General features: G+C 51.7%; 1 protein-coding gene across 1 annotated transcript; it reads right to left on the bottom strand.

The window, feature by feature from the left end:
* Window positions 1-2,321: 2,321 nt before the first annotated feature.
* Window positions 2,322-27,366, bottom strand: NLRP11 (NLR family pyrin domain containing 11). The gene is made up of 10 exons (XM_040978251.1): window positions 27,090-27,366; window positions 20,466-22,026; window positions 19,632-19,793; window positions 18,980-19,147; window positions 16,972-17,142; window positions 11,294-11,464; window positions 9,184-9,354; window positions 8,853-8,951; window positions 6,610-6,755; window positions 2,322-2,389 (listed from the first exon to the last, which is right to left on the bottom strand). Exons 1-10 carry the CDS (start codon window positions 27,364-27,366, stop codon window positions 2,322-2,324), a joined length of 2,994 nt encoding a protein of 997 aa, XP_040834185.1.

The following is a 27,366-nucleotide window of genomic DNA, read 5'->3' on the forward strand; positions in this document are numbered from 1 at the left end:
AGCTCCAATTCCCACCCAGCTCCCTGCCTGTGGTCCAGGAAAGCAGGCGAGGACAACCCAAAGCCTTGGGACCCTGCACCCGCTTGGGAAACCTGGGAGAGGTTCCTGGATCCTGACTTTGGATTGGTGCAGCACCTGCTGTTGCAGTCATTTGGGGAGTAAATCATCAGACAGAAGATCTTCCTCTCTGTATATTTGACTTTGTGATAAAAATAAAATCTTTAAAAAAAAAAAAAGTCATAGCCCTTCCACAGTGGCCTATATGCAGACAGATTCACGGATGGTGTAATTTGTCATTATTGAAGATGCTGTTATGCTGGGGTGCAGTGTACCCTTCATTCCATGTGCTGGGGCTCCATATCAAAAGGGGTAAGCTGGACCCCAGACACATGGCTAAGCCTCTGAGTGATGATGAAGGCAGCAAGCAGGGTGACAGGGAAGGCCTAGGAAGCAGAGGACTACTGCCATGGAACACATCTCTGCTGACTGCTTGATTCTGGCCTTGGGCCTCCAGGATATGAGCTCAGGGTTGGTGTCAGTTTAGCTACTGACCATGTGTCAGGGAGAACAGACAGCACCAGGAATCTACATTCCAATAACCACGTCTTATTCCAGTATAACCAAGTGTTTCCAACAATGGCTAGGCTATGTTATGGGATTAAGAAGGATTGTGTTCTCACACAAGGGTGGATGTTTAAACTCTGATGTCTTTACTGGTTGCAAATAGCCCTTGGATTAAGGGCGGGGACTGACCTAATTTTGATAGCCAGAAGGTTGTTAGGTCACTGGAGTCATGCCCATGGGAGTTGGCTATTCTGAGTTCAAATTCCTGGTGGACCCTGTGATTGTTCTGCACCTAGATGGTCAGCTTCCAAAAAGGCCAGGGCGCCCCGATCCTGAGCTGTCCCCTCTACATGGGAAGCAGAAACACACCTTTCCTCTCCCGAGAAGCCCCTCTTGGGTATTTCCATCAATCCACACCCGACCAACACCCAGAGGAGGCTCAGCTTGGCTATAAACTTATTTGGGCTGTTGTTTCCAGCCGTGCAGGTCGGGTGGCGTCAACGAGAAAACGTTAAGGGACGATAGATTTCTTTTTGAAAGGAGCTAGTAACAATTGTTAGGAATCGTCATAATTACTACAATAAAGGATTTTTAGAAAGATATATTTATTTTTATTGGAAAGGCGGATATACAGAGAGGAGGAGAGACAGAGAGGAAGATCTTCCATCCGATGATTCACTCCCCTAGCGGCCCAATGGCTTGAGTCAGGAGCCAGGAGCCTCTTCCCAGTCTCCCACATGGGTGCAGGACCCGAGGCTTTGGTCTGTCCTCGACTGCTTTCCCAGGTCACAAGTAGGGAGCTGGATGGTACACAGGGCCACCGGGATTAGAACCGGCGCCCATATGGGATCCCAGCACATGCAAGGCAAGGACTTTAACCACTAGGCTATCGCGCTGGGCCCAGAGGGATGGTAGACTTAAAAGAGCTGAGAAAACTGAGTGAGGCTTTGGTAGAAATGATGAGTTGGCCTCTAAACCATGTCTCTGGTGAACAACTTGTATTTCGTCCCGCAGGGCATTGACCTGGCACGTTGACAGAGCCATTTCCAGTATCTGAGTGCTAGCTCACACAGCTTTAGAGCAATGCAAGGATCCCTCGAGTGCGCGAGGCTGGCCATCATTTACCTGCGCATGCTCTTTCTGGGAGTGGAGGGAACGCGTGGCCTAATGCAGCCGACATCCGGGATTTTGCTGAAAACCTGTTGTGGACAAACATGTGAGCTGACCACAGCACTGCCTTTCCGGAGCTGTGTTCCAGACAGCAAAGGTGTCTGCCCCAGCGCCCAGGCCTCTGAGCAGCTCCTGGGTGAGCCCTGCTCTCCCACAAATTAGGAGTGTTCCTGGATACAGGTGTCAGAGATGATTGTTTTAAAAGATTTTTAAAATTTTTATTGGAAAGACAAAATTACAGAGAGAAGGAGAGACAAAGATCTCCCACTTGCTGCTTTGCTTCCCAAATGGTTACAAAAGCTGGAGCAGGTCTGTGGGAAGCCTGCAGCCAGGGGTTTCTTCCAGGCCTCTCACACGGGCACAGGCTTTGAGTCTTCAGGCTTTGCCAGGCCACGGGCAGGCAGCTGGGTGGGAAGTGGAGCAGCCAGGACACAAACCGATGCCCCCCGGGATGCCCGTGTTTGCAAGGGGAAGACAGCGGACTGAGCTAGCACAGCAGGCCTGGAAACATGTTCCCCCTGTGAGTAGAGCCTGCACTTTCACCCAGAGCATCCATCCTTGGGGCTTTCAAACTCAGTTAATGGTGGTTAAGAACCATGGGCGTCCGTGCCCGACGCAGCCTCCAGTCCAGACATGGACCTTCTCCGATAGAACCCTGCAAAGGAGAAGACAATGGGAAGCTGAAGACGAAGGGCAGCCGAGTTACTCCAGGCCGAGGCCTGCGCTTCGATTCTGTGACCATATCCTCACGTTCATCTCACTGGATTCCCATGCTCAGTCCTCAAAGCCAAGTCCTTGCTGGGGTCTGCCCCTGAGCCTGGCCGCCTCTCCAGGTGCCTGTGTGAAATGCATGGCCCAGAGTTAACAGATTAAGGGCAGAAATCTAACACAGCCTCTACTCTCGGTCTTGGGGTGTGACTAGATGGAGGGAGGCTGCTAGCAGGGGTCTCCATGACATGACGGTATCTCAGAAGGGCAGAGCAGGAAGGTATGGGTGAGCAAGCCCTGTCTTCCGGCTTCCTAGCCGGGCCTGACCAGGACCGAGTGTCCACTTCTATGTCAGTTGCACTTCTATGTCAGATCCGGGAGCCAGCATTAGGGCAAGGCAAGGGAAGCAATACGACACAGATGCGGACAGCTGCCAGCCAGCCCATGAGTACAGGCATATTGTCTGCCTGTCCCGAGGGCACAGGTGCCCCTTCCACTTCTGCAGTCTCGGAGACATGCTCTTCTAGCTTGAACAGAATGTCCCAAGTTGCCACAGTTCATGCGGGCTCGAATGCCTGCTCCTTGCCGGTGTGGTTCAGTGAGCCCCTTCCCACTGGGCACGCAGAAGTGGAGCCTGGAATCCGAGGCGGGGTGAGTGTTGCCACGATGTGGTTCCTTGTTGTGCCGTGAAAAGCCGCTGTCCGAGGTGCACTGTGCTTGCCCCGGGGGACTTCATGTTGAGTTCCTATCACAGCTGCCACACAACGCCAAGCACGCTGCCTCGGCCCAGTGTGCGAGGAGCTCGCAGCCAAGGTCTCCCTCCCCTCCCCTCCGGGTGCTTTCTGCTGCGGTTGGCAATGTCTTTCCACCCCGTGCGTGTCACTGCAGGGCCATTCGGTCTTCCTGAGCCAGTCTCTCCAGCAGGTAGTCAACGCAAAGGTACGGTTGGCACTTGCCAGCTCACTGCCCGCCCAGTGTGCACTGCCTCGTGCATCTGGTCCTCCCTTACGGCCCTCTAGACCAGCACCGGAAGCGATTGTAACACCAGGGGCTTTTACTCCCTCTCGTTACTGTTGGTTGCAAGTAAAATGGAGAGGACGAATACCACTTGTGTTTTCACATTACCTAAAAGTACCAACATGCCAGGCCTTGTGTGGTGTTGGGGTCCGTGCAGTGGATGTGGGGGACAGGAAGGGGTGAAGTGTATTGTTCCATTGCAGGCAGGGCCGCAAGGAACTTCCCGCTGTTTGGCAGGGCCCGCCCAGCAGACTTCTCTACAACCACCTGAATGCAGCTCCACCTTCTTTTGCATGGACACTGGACCACCCTGCGCAAGAATTCTAATCCATGCAGGCATTGTTTGCTGCTCTGGGGCTGGCCTTTCACTCAGTGTGAGCTTGGAGGTTAATGTCAATAATAATGTCTTGTAAAGGGCCTTCTGTTATTCCCACTGTCCTGGCTGTCCCCATTGACCTTATGCTAATCAAGGGCCCTGTGTTTAGGCTTTCATTCTTTCCTCATTCCTTAGGTTCCCCTTTTCTTTGTGATAGAAGATTGAGTTGTAGAATAAGAATTGTAGTAGGAACTTCTATTGTTTCTAGGTAAAACAAATGGCAGAATTATCCTTAGAAACACCCACTTGATCATGAGGTGAAGTGTCTGAGCCAGAGTTTGACTTTCTGTATAAATAAAGCGGACAGCTTTCGTGCATTGTCCATTATGATCATGAAATGCTAGTGGGCCATTTCTTTCCTTTCTTTCCTCCTCCACGCCCCCTTCTCGAGTTCCGAACTCAGCTGGAGCTTGGCAGCATGGTAACCTAGTGGTTAAATTCCTCACCTTAAATGCACCTTGACCCCATATGGGCACTGATTCTAATCCTGGTGGTCCTGTTTCCCATCCAGCTCCCCGCTTGTGGCCTGGAAAAGCAGTCAAGGACAGCCCAAGACTTTGGGACCCTGCACACGTGTAGGAGACACGGAAGAGTCTCATGGCCCCTGGCTTCGGATTGGCTCAGCTCTGGCTGTTGCAGTCACTTGGGGAATGAATCAGCGGATGGAAGATCTTCCTCTCTGCCTCTCCTCCTTCCTGTATATCTGCCTTTCCAATCAAAATAAAGTCTTTATAAAAAGTACCAACATGCTAGTAATGCATTATTGGGTGATGCTCTTAAGTCGATGATGCAAATTTATTTAGGGAAAGCCAAGGATAAAAATCTACGTATCAATTTATAATCTTAGGAATCGGCATTTAGGCTGGCGTTCCAGGCCGGGGTGCCCCCATGTTGCTTCTCGCTCACACCCTAGTCCAGCTGCCCTGGGAGACAGCTGAGGTGGCCCACGAGGACCAGCTCCTGCCACCCTCAGGGGAGGCCCAGACAGAACACCTACATCCTCTTTCAGCCCTCCCCCAGTCCGGACTGTTGTAGGCATTTTGACCAGTGTGAACTAGCTGATGGGAGCGCCCCAATAATGAAATAAAAAATTAAAATGTAAGAAATAAGCGTCTCCGAAACGCTAAAGACAGCAGTCAGGAATTCAACCCAGTCCCCCGTTCCTGGGTGACACCAACACGGCTGCCAGAGCCATCAGCGCAGCCTCCCGAGCCCTGTGATGGCCGAACACTCAAGTCCAGAGCCAGACTCTCCAAGACGGGCTGTGACACCTTAACGGAAGTCTAAACTGCTAGGCCCAATGCTATAGCAATAAATCCCTATCTAGTTCTAATTATATTGACATATCCTTAAACATGTGGACACGTGAGGGTACTTCAGAAATCTCATGGCCTATCAGCTCAGAAGGCAAATTCACTTTGGTAAAAAAATTATAAAATCATGTGTAATTCACTCTGAGCGTTGCATTTTTAAAACCCCAATCAGCTCAGGCTTGAATTCCGTTTGCCATGAACATTGAGAAGCACCGTCACATGGGAAGACCAGAAGAGCGGAAGCACACGTAGTCGTCCAGCACGCCCGCTGTCACCGCAAGCATGCCACACCCACCTCGCCACCATCTTCGTGTGGCAGGCCATTGGCAATGGCCACCCATGGAAGGTGTCAGGCCGTGCCAGCTACAGTCCTGGTTGAGGGAACTTGGCTGCGCGATCACAGCCGCCACAGACGATGCCAACCTACGTATGTGGCTGTGTTCTAGAGAACTTCAGACCCAGACAGAGCGAGGGGACCAAGTGGAGATGGGGAGTCGTAAGTTTCCAACTCCTGGGCAAGTGGCACAAGAGAAGGGGACTTCAACAGTTCATGGAAAATTCCAACTGAAAGGCAAGTTTGTGGGGCTGGTGCCTGCCCTGTCAGCATCCCATGTGGGCACCAGCTCCTGTCCTGGCTGCTCCACTTCCCAACCAGCTCCCTGTTTGTAGCTTGGGAAAGCAGCAGGGGATGGCCCAGAGCCTGGGGACCCTGCAACCGCATGGGAGACTCCCCGATTCAGATCATCTCAGCTCTGGGCTATTGGGAATCAGCCATGGAAGATCCTACTGTCTCCTCTATTTTTATTGGAGATACACATTTAAACAAATCTCCAGAAACATAGGAGAGGATTTTGCCTTTTGCCACAGCATTTGCAGACCTTCCAAGGCCCTGCATCTTTTGGGGATCAACACACCCCATGAGATGTTCCCACAAATTTGTAAGCAGAGCAGACTAGACAGAAAGTATCAGGGGCACATGTAGCTCAAGGGTTCGAAGTGTGCAGGTGGAAACCGAGGAGCGAGGGCATGGCACTTCCTTCGATGGGATCCTTACAGCCTTTTTGACCACACTAGCTAAACAAAAACTTCCAGGAAAGCAAATCATGTTCTCAATCCCATTGTTAGGCTGAAAAGCCCTTAAAACTGTTACACACCATGTATTCTCCACTGCATCTCAACATTTTATTGCTTCATACAGTCACTTGAACACCATCGTGGGAAAATACAGGAATTTCACAAAGTGGGCTACTGACTCCATCCAAGTCTCCAAGGAAGTGAAGATGGGACGCCACACCCCAACATCCCGCGTCCCAGTCCTGGCCTACAGCCCATCACACTCAGGTTACCCAGGGCACGCCTAGGAGGGCTGCCCGGCAGGCTCAGCAGCCCCACCCGAGGCCCTGAATGTCCTGGGCATTTGGGACGCCATCAGATGCCAGCTTTCATTCTGCTTTGCAGAACCAGGCTCCCACAAGTTGTAATCAAGGCCCCCGGCCAGGCCTTTCCTCTTGGCCCAGGACTGAGAGGTGAACTTGAGGTTGGGGTTTCTTTGTTTCACAGCCTGCACCATGTCCTGGGTTCCTGCGCTCACATTAGTCATGTCAAACCTGAGGAAACAGAATTGTGTCACTTCTGTCGTGGAAGGCCATGCCAGAGAATTTTGGAAACAATTAAAAGAAATTGTTTGGATGCGGAGAGCTTTCAATGCATACCTCTTTACAATAGGCACTGCTTATCAACTTTCTGGAGATCCCACAGAAGCGTGGATTTGAAGAGGTTCAGCCCCAGAATGTTCTTTAGCTCCATTCTGAAGGGAACTTCTTGAACTAGCCTTTTTCAACTGCTAGATTAGCAACTACCACCCCCCCCCCCGGGGTATCCTTCAGGGATGGACAACCTGCTCTGGCCTTGAAACCGTAAGTCAGTGGTTTCGCAAACATCTGGGATCATGGCCTCGCGACAGGTGCCACCAACATGTGACTTTTGTAGAATCCAGCACTCAGGGTCCAGGTCTCCCACGGAAATACATTTAGACGCTGGAGAACATAGCGCAGCTGTCTGGAGCCATGTTTGTTCACGTGCAGCCCTTCGCTCAACTCAAGGACAGGACTGCTGGTCACCCTGCCGTTTCCCTCTATATCTGAATGTCCTGGTGGAACACTGGTATGAAATACCAGTCTAGGAACCGGTGCAGTGGCATAGCATCTAAAGTTACTGACTGCTGTACTAGCATCCCACATGGACACCGGTTCAAGTCCTGGATGTTCCACTTCCCATCAGGAAAGCAGTGGAGGGTGTGCTGGGCCTTGGGAACCCACACCCATGTTGCAAGACCCAGAAGCAGCTCCTGGTTCCAGACTGGCCCAGCTCCAGTTGCTGAGGACATTTAGGGAGCAACTAGGCAGAAAGAGGATCTTTCTCTCTGTACTTCTATCACAAATAAATCAATCTTTAAAAAATACAAAATCTCTAACCACAAATGTGTTCCTTTCTCGTTAGTGTTAACAAGCATGTAGCTACCGGGACACCAAATCAAGAAAGGAGGAACTGCATTCTAGATTTTTTCCAGTCCTTTCTTGGACATGTATACAGTGTACAGATGAAACCTCTGATGGGCAGCTTGTGAGATGCCTTCCAGCAGCCAGTGTTGTGGCGCCATTGCCTGCAGAGCTGGCTTCGTGCCCACGTGGGTGCCGGTCTGAGCCCCAGCTGCTCCGCTTCTGACCTAGCTCCTTACCAACATGCTTGGGCAGTGGTAGAAGATGGTCCAAGCACTTGGGCTCTGCACCCACGTGGGATCCCGGATGGAGCCCCTGGCTTCCGGCTTCAGTCTGGCCCAGACCTATCTGCTGTGGCCGGCCACTGAGGGAATGAGCCAGCAGATGGAAGAATTCCCTGCCTCTGCTGTTCTCTGTCTGACTCCACCTTTCCAATCAAGATGTCAAAGACTCACAGGGCCACGACTGATCCTCCCGCTGGGGCAGCCCTGCCCTTGCTAAAACCCCTTTCTTGCATGTCAGTGGGACCTGTACTTTGCATCAAACCAATAGGCAACATGATGACATGTCACTGCCTTGACGAGTTTATAGAAAATTGCTCTCAGATGGCAAGAGCCTAGGACCACTTCAGTGCCCCTAAGCCGTCTCTACACAGAGCTCCTCAATCCAACAGCCCAAGGGAGGGTCGTGCTCACCACGACCTTAGGAGAGAGCCAGAAGCCCAGCTGAGCTGCCGCTCGACTCCTGCCTCCCACCCTGCGAGACCCCAGTTCGCACAACTGTGCTGCAGAGCAACTGTCAACTCACCCAGCAAGGAAGGGAATCTGTTTTGCAGCTTAAGAAAATCTAAGGGCCAGAGAATCCATGACCCAGTCAAAGCATACAGGAAAATGTAACAGCTTTTCTTGCTTAGATCAAGGATAACAAGTAGCACCAATTGTTACATTTTACTCACCATGAACTAGTTACTACGCTCTGTGGAGGTGAAGCAGCTTCTAAGCAGCAACACCAGAGTCATGGGACTTGAAAGAACTAGAAGCTCCACAGGGCGTACTGCCATCTCACACGCCCTCACCCATGTCAGCACAGCACTGTCCCCAGCCACAAGGACAGTGACATCCAGCTTACCCAAGGGTCTCAAGAACACAACTTGGTGGGCCCAAGATCAAGACCACGAGCAGCTGTGTGATTCCTGCATCACCCAACCTGTTGCCAAGCAGATTGAGTTTTTTCAGTTTTTTGTTAGTGACCAGCATAGAGGCCAAAAACTCGCAGCAGGCACCCGTTAGCTTACACTCGTCCAACCTGGAACCAGGAAACAACAGCTAAGACAGGATCCAGCCGTGGTGTAGAAACGACACACACACAGGAAGGATGTGAGCTCGACAGTGGCCAGAGGACATGGCACACGGCACAGCCGTGGCTCCCACGCCAGACCGCTCCACTCACGGCTGCCCTTTGTGGCCACTGTCGTATACTCACCCCCTCTTCAGGCTCCACAAGCTGCACGCAGCAGAGTGGTCTAGCGGGTACCCACCCGAGGTTCTCCAGGTTGCAGCCGGGGAACTCCAACGTGCCACACAGCATCACCATGCCCTCATCGCCTATGTTGTTGCTCCCAAGCTCCAGGCTCCGCAGGTTTGGGTTTCGGAGGATGGCTGTGCTGAGGTTGTAACAGGCATCGCTGTTGAAGAAGCAACCGGACAGCCTGCACAGGGGAGGTGTGTGTGTGAGCTTTACACCATGAAGGGCTGGGAGCTTGGTCCACCTCATGGCATTCCATGAAGCAGGAACCCACGAATGGTACCAGCATTCGTATCAGTAGGTCACAGCTCCTAACTCAGATTAACACAGCGGTGACCCCACAGCTTCCATCACCCAAATGTTACCAACAAGGAAACAAGAGCCAAAACACCTCAGGTGTTTCTCATTGAAGGGTATAGAAGACTGGGTATCACATTTCCAACCCGCCTTTTTTGACACTGAGCTTGCGTTGGAAAGAATTCTAGACAACCTCCACTAATACCCTATCTTCTAGTACCAACGTGCAAAGCCAATGTTACTGAAAAAGCTGAACATTTTTTAGGAACAGAAAGGTTTATACCACATGGTTCTTTCACTCAGAACCGAAGTCCTTATAACTGCCTGTGGTCTGCCACAGCCATCACTGCCCAGCTGCTGTCCACGGACCAACACTGGTGTTCACACATCAACACTCCGTGCTGGGCGCTCAGCCCTTAACGTCCAACCCCAGTGGCCTGGGCCATCCAGCCCGAGGGTCCCCTCGTCAATGCAGCTCACATTCACCAATCCGGCTCAGAAACAGCCGCTGTCCTAGGTTTGCATGACATCTTTGATGTCTGGTAGAGCAAGCAACATTTTCTGTGAGGACCATGTAACAAGCATCTTGGGGTTCGTGGGGCCTGGGGCATCTGTTCACACCTTTGTCATAGTAAGTCAAAAGCACCTGTAAGCACATTCAACAGTGACTGTGTTTCAAATGCCGTATCTACAAAGACAAGCCAACAACTGCATTTGGCCCTGGCTGGTATAGCTTGCTGAGCCCCAGCCTAACTCATCATCACCTCTTTGGATCCTAAGTAGCGTTCATCTTCCACAGCGTCACAGCAACACCCATCCAGACACTGGCACTCATTTCGTTCACTGCTGCAAACCAGGACCCTAGAAGGGTGCCCACCAATCACCACTGAGGTAGATTCTTGAAAAGTCCACGCCCATTCTTTCATAAGTTACAAAGCGCACAATGAGCCAGCCACACCTGTGGTGCCACAGCACACATGTATCTTCAAACTTAGAGGGAAAGTACACGTGGCCAACAATGCCAAGGTTTAAATGGGAGCCAGTAGGGGACCTAGGGCATAAGCTAAAAGCCGAGAAGAGAAGCAGGGCCTAGGGCAGGTACCGGAAAAGTACCCCTGGGAGCTTCCATGTTGCTGCTAACCCGCCTCCTCCCGTATGGAGTGAAATCCTAACTGTATATCCAAGATACATTGGCAATACAAAGACACCACAATGCTACTGGAATCTCCTCACCATCTGTGACAAATGTTACAGGCAAGCTTGTTGTACGGCATGGAGGAGGGGCCCTGCGCCTTGGCGTGCAGGAACACCTGGAGGCCACGGCCTTGTGACCAGGGCAAGCCTCCCGGGGCATCAAGGCACGCGCCCAGGAAGGGTCTGCAGGCACTCATAACAGATAGGGAAACGTGGGCTTCAGTTCTGTCACTGAGACTGGCGCATTTTCACTGTGTTGTGTCACCTTTCTGAAGCACCCCTCTTGGCCAACCTGGACCCACTCGGGAGACATCTCCCTGCTGCAACAAGTGCTGCCAAACACAAACCTGTGTATTGCCATCCATCCTGCAAGCTCTCCCCTCCTGTCCCACCCTGAGAGCCTGGTCAGGGCTGAATTCGAGGCGCCCTTCTGCAGGCTGGGCCTCGACCAGACACCCCTCCTGCTGCTATGAGGCTCAGCATCGGACTTTGTGCCCTCTGCCCTTCCGGTCTTCCCAACACACTTGCTCTGTTTACACCCAGCCTGACCCGCTGACACCCACGAGCCCCGTCTGTCGTCCACGCCTCACGCGGGAGGAAGTGGACATCCGTGGACGCCCAGGCGGACTTACTCCAGCTCCCGGATCGTGCATGTCGGAAGCACCAGAGGCATCAACAGGATCAGCACGCCAGTGTTCTGCAGGAAGTTCACGCTCAGGTCTAGGTGTTTCAGAGTTTTGTTGAGCAACAGGACGGTCGCCAGGGAGTTGCAGCACGCTTCCGTCAGACAGCAGAAGAGCAACCTGCGTGGGGACACCACCAGGGCCAGTCAGCGACAGCGGGACAGCTGACGAGGCTGGCTCCCCGGGCCACCCATCCAGGACATACGGAGGCCTCCACGCCTCCTGCAGCCACAGCCCTGCGTCTCCCCGCAGGCGGCAAGTGGTCAGAGCACCCGTGGCAGTGCAGAGTGAGACATAACATGTGTGTCCGTGACCATGGCGGGAGAAGAACCAAGTTGCCACTATCACTCATTCTGTAAACGTGGCCTTTGTTTTGAAGCTACAGCATATCTACTTTGATTTAATCCTAAGATTCCTTTCAGGGTAAAAATTCTACTGTCTTAGAAGTTACTTTGCTGCTTATAAGAACAAAGCAGAACCACCATCAGTTCCCATAGTGAGGTGGCCACGAGTGCATAAGGCAACTCATGAAGAATTTTAAAACAGCAAAGACAGTTTGCTGGGCCCCTCTGGGTGTGAGGCTGCAAGCCCGCCGTGTGCCACCCACGTGGCCATTTCTATTGTCTTAATCTATTGCTTGAAAGCTTAGCTCACTTCTCTATCTCCAGCTCCTCTTTTCCACATATATGTATGTGAAATTACCCCAGGGGATTCCATCGCCACACGCGCATTGGGCCAGAACAGGGACCAGCCGAGGGCGGCTAGCAGACACACCCAGATCCCTGGCCCGTATTAACTGCCAACAATACATTCCACCTTCAGGATGACTGAAGACTGCAAAGATTGTGACTTGTACAAGTGATCAAGTTCAAGTTTTATCGCACACGGCACTCTATGTCCACGCATTCAACCAACCACGGATCAGGAAGGCTAGCATAAAAACCTACGCAGACCCCTTCCTTGTCCTGGTTCTTGGACACGGCAGGACTGCCTCAGCACCTTCACTTTGGAAGAGTAATCCAGAGATCAGGAGGCAGGATGCACGTAGGCCACACAGACACGAGACCGCCACTGGAAATCAGACAGCAGGGCATCTGGGGTCCTGGCACCCCAACCTTCAGATAGGACTATACTCACGAAGCTGCCTTCCTCACAGCCACACATGGTCACCGGCGTCACCGCAGCCGTTTGCTTGCTCCATCAGCAGAGTGGAGGTGTTACTGCAGAGACCACGGCGTGTAGCCAGCGACACCTGCTGTGTCTGCTGGCCAGCTCTCCAGCGGAGAGCAGCCGCTGCTGGGCCGCTCGTGGGCACGGCTTGTCCTCCCCACACCGTCTGTTCTAGCTCCCTGGCCGCAAGCACCTCGAACGAGGCATCTTGACAACAGTCTTACAACATTATACAGCTATTCAACAAACAGTTGAATACAGTAGCTAGCATTTACAACTATGCATCATGTTGACTATCTTCGTGTATATTTGTGATGTCTTCGATGATCTCAGCAGGGTGTTAGAGTACCTGGTTTATAATGTCCTTGAAGTGATGTGCCAACCATACAAAATAGCGCAATTCTAGATTGCTGGCAGGGAAGGAGGCGGCCACGGTCAGTCCGTGCCCTTCTTGCTTATCATTAACATGTGTTCAACACAGTCAACAGGTTTGCTCACTTGGGACCCTAGTGATACGAGCTAGTATCCTTTGTAGAGTAACTTATGTTTGATTTTTTGAAGTTACATAAAAAGGCAAAAAAAAAAAAAAACTAAAGAAATTCCCTATTTTTATAAAAAGCTATTCCAGATCGACAGGTATGAACTGATAGGACAATAATATTTTTCCACCTATCAGATTTAGCCAAAAATCTGAATTTTTTTTACAGATATTTTTCTGGGCTTCTTGCAGTTTCTTTCACTGCTGTCAGATTTGGAAATTCCTTGCATAGTTCAACATGGAGAAAAATCTGTCTCTTTACTGTATCTGGATTACTGAATATACAGGTATGAATTATAAAACTTTGCATGCCATAGAATCAAGATGGCGGAATAGGGTAAGGACACGTTTAAAAAAGAAATATTAGTGTGAAACAGAGAGGACACATTCCAAGAAATAGGAGAGGACAGAATAACAGCAAAGGGGCGCCTGGAGACTGAGACACAGGAAAGCAGCAGACACAACGGTATTGCAGTGACTGACACCCCAGCAACATTCAGTGAGTGGTGATCCGAATTGCACCTGCAGCTGAACTCCAGCAGCAACCAGGTGGGAAGGGACATTCACTGGGAGCTCAGGAGGTGAACCCAGAAAAGGACCTGCCTGTCCTGCTGGTCTGTTTGATTTGACCAAGAGCAGAGACAGAGCAGCAGATCTTAGACTGGCAGTGCAGGAACAGGGAGGATTTCACAGCCCAGGCCACCCTCAAGAGCCAAACTGGGCACCAAGTTGTTTAAGGAGGCAAGGCCATGGACAGTACTGTGCATGCAAGGCTGGGAGTGAACTCATTTCTGGCTCAGTGGACTGCAGCTACATGGCATCCTACAGGTTCCTCCCAAGACGGGTCCAGGTAGCCCTTAGACTGCTGGCCAGAGCAGTGGCACATCGGGCGCCATTTGGTACACCGTGGCAAAGGCTTTAAGACTGCAGGGACAACAGTGAGCTGCGCACGCACGGAGCTCGGCGAAAACTCATTGAGTTCAGTGCATTGCACTGGTCCACGGGAAGATACCCACTATGGCATCATACGGGTCAAAATAGGTCTATGTGGCCCTCAGACCTAACGGCCAACAGGTTCTGGCAAGATCAGCACCACCAACACCCTAGCTATATAGGACACCTGGTGTCTCCCTAATCCTGGGACCTGCTCCAACCCCAAGTGGGAGAAAGGTTGTACAGACAATGGTGCAGCCTCAGCATGGTGTCACAGAAGGTGGATGTTGGTGAGCCAGGAGCTGGGACTATGGAGACCATGATGGGAATCTAACATAAGAACCCAGGCCCGGAACTCGCTGGAGGGAGTGGCACAAGTGACCACAAACAAAGAGCCGTGTACCAACTGCAATAAGTAAAATCAAACTGTAGACCTGAGAGTGACAGAGCTTAGAAACCTGCCCCAAGGAGGAGACTGAAGTATCAACAGCAACAAGTGTGTAAAGCAGGCATTCAAGGAATTTAAGGAATATGTCACACTGGAGATGAATCCAATGAAAGCTGATATACCAGAAATGAAGAACACAGTGGAGCAAATTAAAAGTACAATGGAGAAACTCCAAAATAGAATGAAAGAAGCAGAAAAAAGAATCTCAAAATTAAAAGATATTTTTCTCACCAGGAGGCAACAAAGCTGGAAGCAGAGCTGGGTCAAGCTCAAAGTATTGAAAGACACTATTAAAAGGCCAAATGTAAGAGTTACGGGAGTCCCAGAAGGTGCAAAAAGGGAAACTGAGATTAAAGACGTATTCAATGAAACAAGGGGAAATTTCCCTAATCTGGAGAAAGAATTGGGAAACAACATCCAGGAGGGGCACAGAACTCCCAACAGGCTTGACTAAAAGCCATCTTCACCAAGACACATGATCATCAAGCTCTCTTCAATTGAACATAAGGAAAAGATCCTTCAATGTGCACGTGAAAAAAAAAAAATCAACTGACATATAAAGGAATGCCAATTAAACTCACAGGAGACCTCTCAGAGGAAGCACTACAGGCCAGAGAATGGAGCAGCATAATCCAGATTTTAAAAGCAAAAAAATTGTCAGCCCAGGATAACTTACCCAGCAAAGTTTTGTCTTTGAAAACGAAATAAAATTCTTCCACGCTAAAGAAAAGTTAAAAGATTATGCCTCCTCCAAACCTGCCCTATAAATGATACTTCAAGATGTTCTCTTGAAAGAGGAATAGTGCCCGCCAAAACCAAAGGCAAACGCGAAGAACATCCCAGTAAAACAGAAGACTAAATCAATAAACCCATTGCTAAAATGGCAGTATGAAATTACTGCCCATTCATATCAACCCTGAATGGAAACGTCTTAAACTCAAATGTCAGACTAGTAGGCTGGATTAAAAAACAAAGCCCATCTATTTGATGCCGACAGGAGACACATTTCACCAACAAAGATCAACGGAATCTAGCTCATGGATTTTGATTTTTTGTTAGTTCCACCTTTTCACAGTTTATGAAATTCCTCACTGACTCATGGATCACACAGCAGCAGCATTTTCTTCAAGAAGATTCTCATTTCCTTGTTCATTTCTTCAGCAACACATTCATCACTCAGTAGCATGCTATTTAACTTCATGATGTTAATTTTTTTCTTCCTGTTGTTGATTTTGTATTGTGGCTTTTCATTTAAGGGGATGTACAGTAGCTATGTAATGGAGACTCTCATATCCAGATGTGAGGATACAATGCAGTATGCATCTCTATTTCCAGACCAAAGATGGACTCCCAGTGAAACTGTTCACTAGATCTGGACAGCAGGACGCTGGACTCTCTGCCATTGTCCATGCCCGCAGTGATGGACATATGCCTGTGTATGAAGATCTATACTACAGTAATGATACAGGGGAACTCAGTGAGGGTGGGATGCAATTGGGGAGGAGATAAGGGAAATCCCAGGGCCTATGCAACTGCATCATAAAATGATCATTTAAAAGTATAATTTTACGAGTTTGCATGCTAAACTTCTAGGATGATAATAAGTGTGCTGAAGTCAATCCCTGGTGACGCTCACCGCACTGTATTCCAGAGAGCTAGGGAACACACACTTACGATGGGCAAGTTTCACGGCTGGGTCTAACATCTGGGAGGATGTCGGCTGGGTGTGCGCACGAGACGAGACGTGCCGATCTGCAGTTCGAAGACTTCACCATCGGCACTGTTCTACCACCTGCTCGGCTACTAGGAACTCAGCCCGCACTGCCAATCCCTTAAGCGATGCACACAGGGTCGGTACATCCTAGACCGAGATTCTGTCCGCCATTACGTAACACAGTATCGCATCATGCTAAGAAGGATTTGCGATACCCCCGTGAGATCAAACACATGCAATTTTCCATAGGAAAAATGAATGAACTAAGTTTAGATTGTTATGTTTGGGAATCCCACAAATTCCGGAAGGGAAAAAAAAAAATTCTACCTTATTCTTCTGTCCGTTCGTCATTTACATATGAATACGGGGTACCTGTCCTTGAAACGCGGTGTTACGCCCCTTGCTCTGCCTTGCTGACCACTCTTTCTGTCCAGGCCTTCCTGTTGCCCTCATCTTGCTGTCTTGGGCTGTGTTTTTCACCCCCTGACCTGGGCAAACACCTGCTTTCCTAGAAACTTCCCTGGAGCAGTTTCTCTTTCACAGAAGAGCAACGCGAGGACAGGCACAGGAGGACTGAAAGCATCAAGTGCCTTCTCTCGTCGAGCCTGTTGGTGTAGCCTAGACCTACTGCTGCGTGGACGCCGCTGCAACGCCCTCTCCACAGCGGTGACCCCACACTCCACGTCCTGCAAAGCAGGCTGACCGCCCCTCAGCCCACGCTTGCTGCCGCGTTGCTGTGTGCTCATTAGCAGTGCTTGACCTCACCCTATCTGCCCAATCCCAAACACCAGCAGGCTGTCACACGCTTGACCAAGCCGACTTACACCAGGGACTCGAGGCAACAACCTGGTTGCAGCAAGGCATCACACAGTATCTTCACGCCCTCATCCTTTAGCGGGTTGTTGGACAGGATCAGCTTTTTCAGGTTCCTGCTGTTGACCAGGAGCGAGGCAACCTCACCACACATGTTGGCCTTTATATCGCATCTCATCAGGCTGCAGGGAGAACAGAGATGAAGTGGGGCCTCCGATTCCCTATGCCATTGCTCGACAAGGCGAGATCGCTGGGCTACCTACCCCGGAACCACGAAGCAGCTAGATCCCTCTGCTTCTAGCTTGGCCCTACGCCAGGGCCCCAAACCCATTCCCCCGTGAGTGGGCAGTTCCCGACCCTTCCATCTTCACTTCCAGCATGACGTGTCAGCTGCCAGTCACGTGCCAAGCAGCTCACTGGATCCTGGCACACATGTGTACCAGCCTCACCAAGACAGTCAGCCGTCGCAGGCGCAGTAGCTGCTGCTCTCTCCCCCACCGCGTCCCAGATGCTCTGCCTGTGCTGGCTTCTATCAGTCCTGCTACTTAACCCACTTCCTATTCACTGTTCACCCCGTGCCATGCTCCCCCTCTCCTCTCTCCACACCCTGCCGCCTTCTTCAAGTCTTTTCATCCTCACCTCTGCTTAATGGTCCTGCCCACTTCAAATTCATTCCCATAAAGGGGACATGGTCAAGGATTATTCAACTACCAAGTGTTGCATTCTGCTAGGTGTCTTAGGAAACAGCAAACTCAGAAAATGGGATGCAATTCTATTGGGCATCAGTAAGACGGATTACACCTGCTCCTGGCAGGTCGCCGGGAGTGTCAATGAGTCAAGGAGAACCACACAATGGAAAGCTGTACTCTGCACTGTCACGGAATCTGGTTAGAGAAACTCTTTCTAGTAAGGTGGCATTTGAGCAAAATCCCACAAGATACTGTGGATTGAATGCCTAGTTATCTGTAAATTTTTTTAAAAGATTTTTTTTAAATTGGGAAGGCAGATTTACAAAGAGGGAGAGAAAAAAAGGCCGTCCACCCACTGATTCATTCCCCAGAGCTGCGCCGATCCGCAGCCAGGAGCTCCTCCAGGTCTCCCACGGGTGCAGGGTTCCAAAGCTTTGGGCTGTCCTCGACTGATTTCCCAGGCCACAAGCAGGGAGCTGGCTGGGAAGTGGGACTGCAGAAGGAACTTGCACTTACATGGGATCCCAGCGATTGCAAGACAAGGATTTAGCCACTAGGCTACCCCACTGAGTCCTATTTATCTGTAAATTTCATGAAATCTATTCAGTTAACAAAAATTATTGTTAAAATGTAGGGACTGATGTGATATCTCAACCAGCTAATCCTCTGTTGCTAGCACCAGCCTCCCATCTGTGCAGCAGTTCAAGTCCCAGCTGCTCCCTGCTGACGACCCAAGAAAGCAGTGGAGGATGGCCCAAAGCCTTGGGATCCTGCACCCACACAGGAGACCCACAAAAGGCTCCTGGTTTCAGATCGGCTCAGCTCAACTGCTGCGATCATTTGGGGAGTGAACCAGTGGATGGAAGATCTGTCTCTCCTCTCCACAAATTTGATATACATTTCCAATAAAAATTAATAAATCTTTAAAAAAAAAAAAAAAAGAACCCCTAGAGTGTGTGGCTCCATTTTTTTCGAAAATTTTTAAACATTTATTTGCAGTGCCCTCAGCACACTAGCTCCCCTGTGACCATGTGTGACTTCAGACACAGCCCTAAATGTCACTGCGCAGACTAAGCTGCCCCAGGTTGAGAATGGTTACTGGAACATTCCTAAGTCTTTCTGCATTTTTTAATCACACACTAACGATGTTTCTTCAGGTTGGACCAAGGGACTTTGGATTTGCAACTTACAGAAAGACCCAGCCACTTAAGCAATAGGAGTCATGAGAGTGAAAAGCCAGGGACAGAAGGGCCAGCATGGAGGTGGATGGCAGCGTCGCCCCAAACGTACCCACAGTCCTCCCCAGGGGCCCAGCCGAGCCCCGACTCACCGCAAGTGGCGCACGGCGCACGCAGGACTCGCCAGCGCCTCCCGCAGAATGGCAAATATCTGGGACGTGAGCTGCATCCCGTTGAGGCTCAGAAACGTCAGGTTTTGGAGAGCAACGATGACCTTGAACAAGTCGTCCAAATCAGAACCCACCGTGACATGGGACAACCTACAGCAAGCCAAGCTTCCGGTCAGCGTCTCACAGTGCAAGCAGGAAGATTGGATTTGGTCAGCTCACGGCATTCTAGAACACTCTGCACTTCCCTTACCAGCCTGTGCTCATGCAACTCATAGCAAGGTATTTCTGTTCAAAACCCCTCACACCTTACTCCGTGAAAACCCGTCCCCGACTCTGGCTTACGACGCCCCGCATCCTGCCACAGACACCTCGGAATGGTTTCCTCGGTCCCTCCCTCGGCAAGCGCACCAGGCTTTCCCATAAGCCGCCGTCCCAGGAGAGCCTGTGACCAGCCACAGAGTCACCTCCTCTCTTTACCACATCCCGACGGAAGTCCAGTCTCACCTCCTCCTGGGGCACATCCCCCAATCACTTTGATCACTGGGACTCGTCAGCATTGCATATTGATCGCCCCCACCAGGAAAGCCAGAGGAGACTGCTGTTGCCCCTGGCCGGAAGAGGGCAGAACACCTACCTGATGGTATGGAGCCGGCAGTTACGGTGCATCAGGGCCTTACACAGGATCCGCCCAGAGGTGGTGTTGAACTCACTGTTGCAGATCTCCAGGTCCTGAAAGTTCTCGTTGGTGTGGAACAAAGAGCAGATATCTCTCCAGTAGGCAAGGCTCCTTATCTGGCTACGCAAACAAGGAATCTGGCAGTAGCATCCATCCAACGCCCATTTACACCTGCTCAAAGCCCCTGCCAGTGTATTCACACCCAAGGCCAGGCAGTTACACCTGCTCAGAACCACCCCCCCCCCGCCAGTGCATTCACACCCAAGGCCAGGCAGTTACACCTGCTCAGAACCCACCCCCCCCACCAGGGTATTCATACCTAAGGCCAGCAGGAAGAACTAAAGTGTGACTAACCAAAAAAATCAACACCCAGACTGCGAAAACAGGGGATCACTCCGGGATCACCAAGACGCGACAGACTGGGGGCAGTGCCTTGGAACGCGAACGAGAAAATGAGGCAGACACACAGAATAGCTGCTGCTGTGGTGTGCCACGGCAAACGCCAGGAAGGACACCATCAGGGTCACTGCAGCTGATCCGTACAACACAGAAGGTCGGTTCTCAGCCGGGCGACTTAGTCACAAGCGATCGCGGACACTGTCAAACACGCCCCCACACCCAAGACAGTGCCCCGCTACCCAACCTCCACAATGCCGAGGCAGGCCCAGGAAACCCGAGATCAAACGCAAGCGTTGAGACTGCCCAGCCACCGGGTCAACAAGAGCCCAGCCGGATGTCCGACAGCCCCTCCTAGGAAACTAAGCAAGGTGGAGTGTTTTCGCCGAGACTCACCACGTCGTGAGCCTCACGTGGGGGTCCTGGTGTTTAAAGAGATCCAGAAGGCTCAGCTTGAGCTTGCACAGCGCCTGGCTGCGCGGGAGGCAATAGGCCGACACCATGAGGTCCCTGTTGGACTGTATGTAGACGTTGACCTTCGGGAAGAAGTCCATGAGCTGCCTCACAAACGCCTCCTCCTGGTTCTCAAAGAGGCAGTAGAACAAGGGCATGTGGAAGTCTAAGGCATGGCCCTGCTGCCCCCAGGCCTGCAGCCACTGCACGAAGTGCTGCCGCAGGGGCGCGTCCAGCAGCTGGCAGCCCACGCAGGCCTCGAGGATCTGTCTCCTCTTCTCATTGAGCAGCCCGAAGATCCACGTGACCACAGGGCTGAAGTCCGAGTACACTTCCCTCTTCTCTTCCGGCTTGTTTCTGAGCCGGGGGATCTGGTAGTGGACCAGGACCATCATGTACGCGATGGCCGCACAGAACTCCTGCATCTTGAGGTGGATGAAAGTGTAGTGACCCTTCAGGCTGCTGCTGGGCAGCAGGAGCCTGACGGTCTCCAAAATGGACACGTCGTCCTGGCTCAGACCCACGCTCCGGAAGTCCTCGTCTTGGAAACTCAGGGTGTTGTGAAGCAGCCCTTCCACGGCCAGCGCGCAGAGACGCTCCAGGAGGGCCAGGCGGCGTGGGCCGTCAGCGCGGCTCACATTTGAGCTCAGCACGGCGGCCAGGAAGTGGGTGAACACGTCGGCACGAGTTTGGTAGCAAGAGCTGATGTCCGCCTGGTCGATGCGCCTGCCCACAGCGACGCAGAGCATCCAGCACAGCACAGGGGCCCGGCACAGGCTCGTCAGCACCGCATTCTCACTCACGAGTTTGCAGGCCGTGCTTATCCTCCGCTGGTTCTTGTAGAACAAGGTGAAGTAACGCTCCCTCTTGTCATCGCCGAACTGCATGGTCAGGAAGCAGTCGGAGTCTTTCATCAGGGCCCTCATGGTGCCTCTCCCCCTGCACCTCAGGGTGATCAGGAACCAGCAGCCTGGTACCAGCCTCCGCTGCAGCAGACTGGCCAGCAGGACGGACATGGACACCTGCTCTCTGGTGTCGCTGCACAAGGCGGATTCCTCCACATCCAAGGGCCAGTTTATGTTGTCCAAATCCTCCAGGATAAAAACGAGCCTCTTGGGTTCCGACAGGATGTCGGCGATGGGCGCCATGCCCCCGGGCCAGTCTTTGGAGATGAGGTCCACCAGGCTGCAGTGCGGGATCTGGTTGACCTCCTGGGAGGTGATGTAGACCACGTGGGAGATGTCCTGCCACACTTCCTCACTGACCCACGAGGCCAGCACGGCGTTCAACATCATGGTCTTCCCGACCGCGTTGTCTCCCAACACGAACATGTTCATGTTCTCTTCATAATAGCCGTTTTCAAGAGTAAAAGTTCGACCCAGGACGTATAAATGCTGGATTACCACTTCCATGGCAAAATTGTCATGCGACGATCCGAAGTAAGCTATCTCCCACTGGCTCAGGACCTTTCTGTGTATGAGGGCTTTGTTCATCTCTCTGTGACCTAAGCCAATGAAGGGAGGAGGAACACAGAAGGCAAGTCAAACTTCAAAATGTAAAAAACAGCTTCCCGCAACATTTCTGCTGATGCCTACTCGTCACAAGCACGCAGGAACAAGGACAGAGCTGGTCTGGTATTGTGGCATAATGGGCTAAGCCACTGTCGGCAGACCAAATCGGGCTTGTCCCATATGGGCACAGTTTGTGTCCCGACTGATCCATTTCCAAGCCAGGTCCCTGTTGATGGCCTGGAAAAGCAGCGGAGGACGGTCCAAGAGTTGTGGCCCTGCCGCTCACATGGGAGACCTGGGTGAAGCTCTGGGCTTCGGGCCCAGGCCCAGCCACTGCAGCCATCTGGGAGTGAATCAGTGGGTCAATCATCTGTCTCCTTCTCTGTAACTCTGACTTTCAAGTAGATCTTCAATAAACGAACAAGGAGAGTGTATCTCATCGCTTACATAAAACACGGCTCAAGTCACCCATCCATCCAACGGGCTCTGAAGCCGTCGTGTTCAAACTTGCTCATCTGGACTCCAAGAAGAGTTTCTTTTTCCTTTGGTGACTTTATAGCACTTATTTATAAGCAGATTCAAACATCACAGTTACAGGAGGGACACAGACCTTGTATCTGCTGCTTTACTCCTCAGATAAGTGATGCCCAGCTCCAGGCCAGGCCAAAGCCAAGACGTCTTCCAGGTTTCTCACGTGGCGGGCAGGGGCCTGGGCACTTGGGCCATCTTCTGTTGCTTTCTTCAGACCATTGGCAGGGAGCTGGATCTCAAGTGGGATGGCCAGGACACCAACCAGTGCCCATATGGGTTGCTGGCATCACACATGACACCACAGCACCCACCTCACTCAGAGCATGTCACACAGCCATCAGTTATAACACTACATCTTGTGTGTGTATCATATGTTGCATATAGATGTATATATATTATACAAATCATACATGTAACACACACATAGATATTAGTTTGGGGTAATGCTCGGGTCCAGGGCCTGTTCCTGATACACATTAACTTAAACAATATGTTCATCTTAATATTTTTTAGGTAAGTTTTAAATAGGATCTGGGTCTGCTAAAAAGCTAAATAAAAAGTAACAGGCAAAAGGGACGCGCTGTGAACAATCCCACGATTGTCAACACACGGAGTGCACTTCCCGGCATGCTTTGCATATTGCGCCACAGCCTGTCAGGGACACGCTTTCCCTCTTAGTTCCTCACTTCCACATCATGTCTTCATTCCTGACCACGTAACGAGTTACCCTAGGGTCAGTGTGGTCAGTGTGATCAGTGAGGCGACTTCGCTTTTTCTTTTAATTGTAGTGGGGTTTACATCTGAGATTGTGTAAGGCTTCATTCCCACTGCAACGTGAAAACCTGACAGGAAAACACGTGGATAAAACGCTTGTGTCCGTCACAGAACTGCAGATGGAAAAATTAAGCTGCAAAACTGGGCGTGGAGGGTGGGCTTCCCTGGATGAGGCAGCCCTTGGGGTAGGGGCAGTGGAGGAGGCTGCTTGCCCAGGAGAGCATGTCGGAACACAGCCCCTGGACAGCCGTTCCCGGGACGGGCGGCAGGTGGAAGGCGGCCTTCGTCTCAGACTGGTCAAATGCCACGCCATACCGCTCCCAGCGCTGCAGCCCCGGCCGAGCCCACCGCCGTAGCCTCACCAGCCCAACAGAGGGAAGCACGGCTTGCAGGGAGAAGCATCAACGATTTCTCTCCCTTTGTAAATCCAACACCTGGCATACAAGGAAACATGTTTCAAGAAGTACACATCCAAGATTCATAATTGAGGAAACAACCCAGACTCCCATATCGCCCCATGTCAGAGAAGGATTTAGGATTAATTACATCTTATAAGGGAACTCTATAGCTAAAATATACAGTCTTAGAAATAAATAATCCACAGCACAGGGCAAAAGAAAGGTTCAGGACGTGCCAGTGTGGTGGGCACACTCTTCAACAGGAACAAGAAGGACCAACTGTGAGACTGACCGGACCCATGCAACAGGCACAGAAAGTACACCAAAGTACAAGACGTCAGGTGCCAAGGGGAAAGGCCAGCGTGCCAGGACACATGACCGTCACCGGGAGGAGAGACAGGTGCTGGGAGGTGAGCCCACGTCACAGGGAGGAGAGACAGGTGCTGGGAGGCGCCCCAGGCCCCCGCCCGTCACAGGCGCCGTGGAGGCTGTGCAGCTGGAGGGTACTTTATGCTGCTGTTGGGAAAGCAATCTGCTTCAGCTAGTGTGGAAAACGGTACAAAGGCTTGTTTAAAAAGAATTAGGATCAACACCATCATAGCATTCCACAATCCCAAGGATCTGTATTGATCCAAAATGCATTCTCCCATCCTCTGGAAGAGACCGCCTTGCTCTCCAAAGTTCATTACTGCCAGCAGCCAAGGTGTGAGCCAATGTCCACGGATAAACGTGATGGAAAATGTGGCATTATACATACATGTCAACATACGGAGTCACAACCCAACCCAACCCAGCCTGGGTCAGGAGACCCTGGGGGCCCACACTGCGGCATCCTGAATCGGCCAGCAGAGCCAGTAACGTGGACACAGCGAGGGTCTGGGGCGAGGCACCGGCAGGACACTGTGATGGTGGAAGTCTGTGCGAAGGGTCCCTTATTTGCCCTTTCACTTCTTCTTTATTCTTTCCCCCCACCCTCATTAGCGCATATTGAATACAGCCGAGTCCACTTAGACCAGGTGCTTCTGGCCCCAAGCCCACTCCCTGTAGCGCTCGGCTTAAACTCCTTAGCCCACAACAGCATATCCAACTAAGCCTTCACCTGCAGCATTCCATACAGGCGCCGGTTCTAATCCCGGCTGCTCCACTTCCCTTCCAGCTCCCTGCTTATGACCTGGGAAAGCACCAGAGGATGGCCCAAGGCCTTGGGACTCTATCCACATGGGAGACCTGGAAGAGCTCCTGACTTCAGACCAGCCCAGCTCCAGCCACTGCAGCCATCTGGGGAGCGAACCAGTCGATCTAACATCTATGTAATTCTGCCTTTCCAATAATAAATTTTTAAAAAATAGAAAGGTAGATGTTACCAGAAAGTCTTTTAATATGGAGTGCATATGTAAATATAATTGATAATTACTTCTTGGAAGGAAAACAGAACCACAGTGCATCCCCACTCATTTCATGACCATGAAAGAAGTCAGCTTGCAAGGACTGAGCAGGCAGAAACCTTTCTGCATTCCTCAGATATCTCCAAAACGACCCATGCCAGAGACACGGAAGGCACGGCAGGCTGCCATCCAGAGCCATGGCAAGGCGTGCCTTCAGCGCATCTGTGCACACATACAGGAAGCAGTACCCATCAAGGACGCAGCACCCCAGCCCACGGGAAGGACTGTGGATGGTCACGGCCAAGGCCAGCCAAGATATGGAGGCCGCTCAGCACCACGCCATCCCCAGGCAGGGCCCCCCACGCCACCCCCCATCTGAGAAAGGTCCCCCAGCAAGGAGTACTTGTGAGCCCTCAGTTCTAAGTGAGAAGCAGTGGAGGTTAGCCAGCACTACACACAGTGCTCCCCCCTCTGAGCTCTCCGGTGCCCCATCGCCTGGTTCAAACCCCTGGCCCTCCTCGTAGAGGAACAACAAGTGCTTGCTAAAACATCATCCAATGTGGCTGTGGGCTGCGCCAATGGAAATCCTGCTCTCACATATGCCCGTCTTGTCTGCCTACGAGTTCCTGCAGGTCCCCGCAGGGTGACACCGGACGTACTGGCATTTCAAATCATGTCCTCTAGCTGCGCTTTTGGGGTTCAGTATTCGGTTCCATGTTTGTCCCGCTCGACTAAACGCATCCTCCAGAAAGCCAACGCCGAGGCATTGCTCAGCTTTTAAACCAGGCCCACAGCTCGGCAGCACTCCTGTCCCTGGCCACACGCTTGCTCCCTGCCAGGGTTAGACCTGCCACCGTGCCGCTAGCAGCAGGCGCCTCAAGGCGTCTTTGGTTACAAACCGTCATCTTTGACAAAGAAATGGCTGTGCACAATTACAGAGCACCAGAGGCAAACTTGCCCCATCCCTGATGTTTGTCATCCCAGGATGCTGGGCTGCACCGAGCTCGCATGGCCGTAACCAAATCAACAGCCGCGGGGTCATGATTTGGGGCTCTGACCGGAGATAACCTACGTTCTCAGCCATAGGACGAGGGCAGGGGATGGTGCAGGCCAAGCTGAACTGCTCCAGAAGACGAGGCTGTGCGTACCTTGTGGTGTCCCAGGTAGACAGTTCTACACTTGACCTCGTGTGACAGGTCACATTCACACACAGCTGTCACCTACACTTGGCTTCAGCTTTCAAATAGGAGGTATACAGGAAACGTGAGTGGATGTTGCATGTAGGCACAGATCCCATCACGCACGTGCAAGCATTTGAAAATGCAACCAAATCCAACATCCAGTTAAGGTGGCCCCAGACACCCCTGCTGCAGGTCCTCAACCCTCCGTCAGCCTCAAGCACATTGTGTCTGCGGAGGCAGCTGTGCGTGTGCGTTTGTCACGTCTAGGGGGTCCCTGCAAGTATCTGAGGTTTTCCAGAAGGATGGAGAACACAAGAAAGACGGAGCAAGAAATCCTGGCGTCACTCAGCTACAGGCGTAGCTCTGCCTCCGAGGGGACTGGAGATCTTGGTGGCGCTCCCGGACGCCTCAGTCCTGCTGCTTCCAGCTGAAGGACACAATCACGCCTGCTTCAGAGCCCGGTGCTGGAGACTAGACAGAGACAAAAATGCCTGCACACGGCCCGCTCTGCACGAGCCCCCCGATACTGCGGAATCTGGCTCAGCATTGCCCTGGGGTCTCAGGTGATGGCTCTTTTCCAACAAGGCAGGTAGCATGAAAGTCCCAAGCAGGACACAGCTCACTGCTCAGGCCCTTCAGCTCTGGACACCGACGCTCTGTGGACAGTCCTATCACTGTCTGACAATCATGTACTGAGCAACGCGTGCCAACCATCAAACAGAAGATAAGCTTCCCGGAAACCCCCTCTGGGCCCCCCGCCCCCGCCCCGTCAAGGGCTCCCACTCACCGATTTTTCTCCTGGTGATCCTATCGCAGAGATCTTGACGTGGGACCCTTGCAAATAAGTCGAAAGCCAAGTTCCACGTGTACTGAACCTCGTAAGCGTCCATCAGCACTTCGACCACATCCTCCCGCCCGGCCTGCTGCAGTTCGGACAGCGGAACCTGTGGAAGCTCCAGCCACATGGGCTCCTGCTCCAGCAACTGCTTAAACTTATTGAACTCCTGCTCGCTGAGTTCTTTGAGAAAAGTCAGCAGGTCCAAGTCTAAGTCAGGCACCGTCAT

The sequence above is a fragment of the Ochotona curzoniae genome, unplaced genomic scaffold (genome assembly GCF_017591425.1).
Source record: "Ochotona curzoniae isolate NIBS_2020 unplaced genomic scaffold, NIBS_Ocur_1.0 contig_2861, whole genome shotgun sequence".
Classification (NCBI taxonomy): Eukaryota; Metazoa; Chordata; class Mammalia; order Lagomorpha; family Ochotonidae; genus Ochotona; species Ochotona curzoniae.

Bases quoted from the DNA above. Each gene is read 5' to 3' on its own strand.
- NLRP11 (XM_040978251.1), bottom strand. From the start codon at position 27,366: ATGACGGTGCCTGACTTAGACTTGGACCTGCTGACTTTTCTCAAAGAA. The intron at 11,465-16,971 runs GTAAGTCGGCTT...GTCCCCACGCAG, and splicing joins TGTTGCCTCGAGTCCCTGGT to GTTGCTCTTCTGCTGTCTGA. The intron at 6,756-8,852 runs GTTGGGTGATGC...CTGTTTCCTCAG, and splicing joins CTCAATCTGCTTGGCAACAG to GTTTGACATGACTAATGTGA.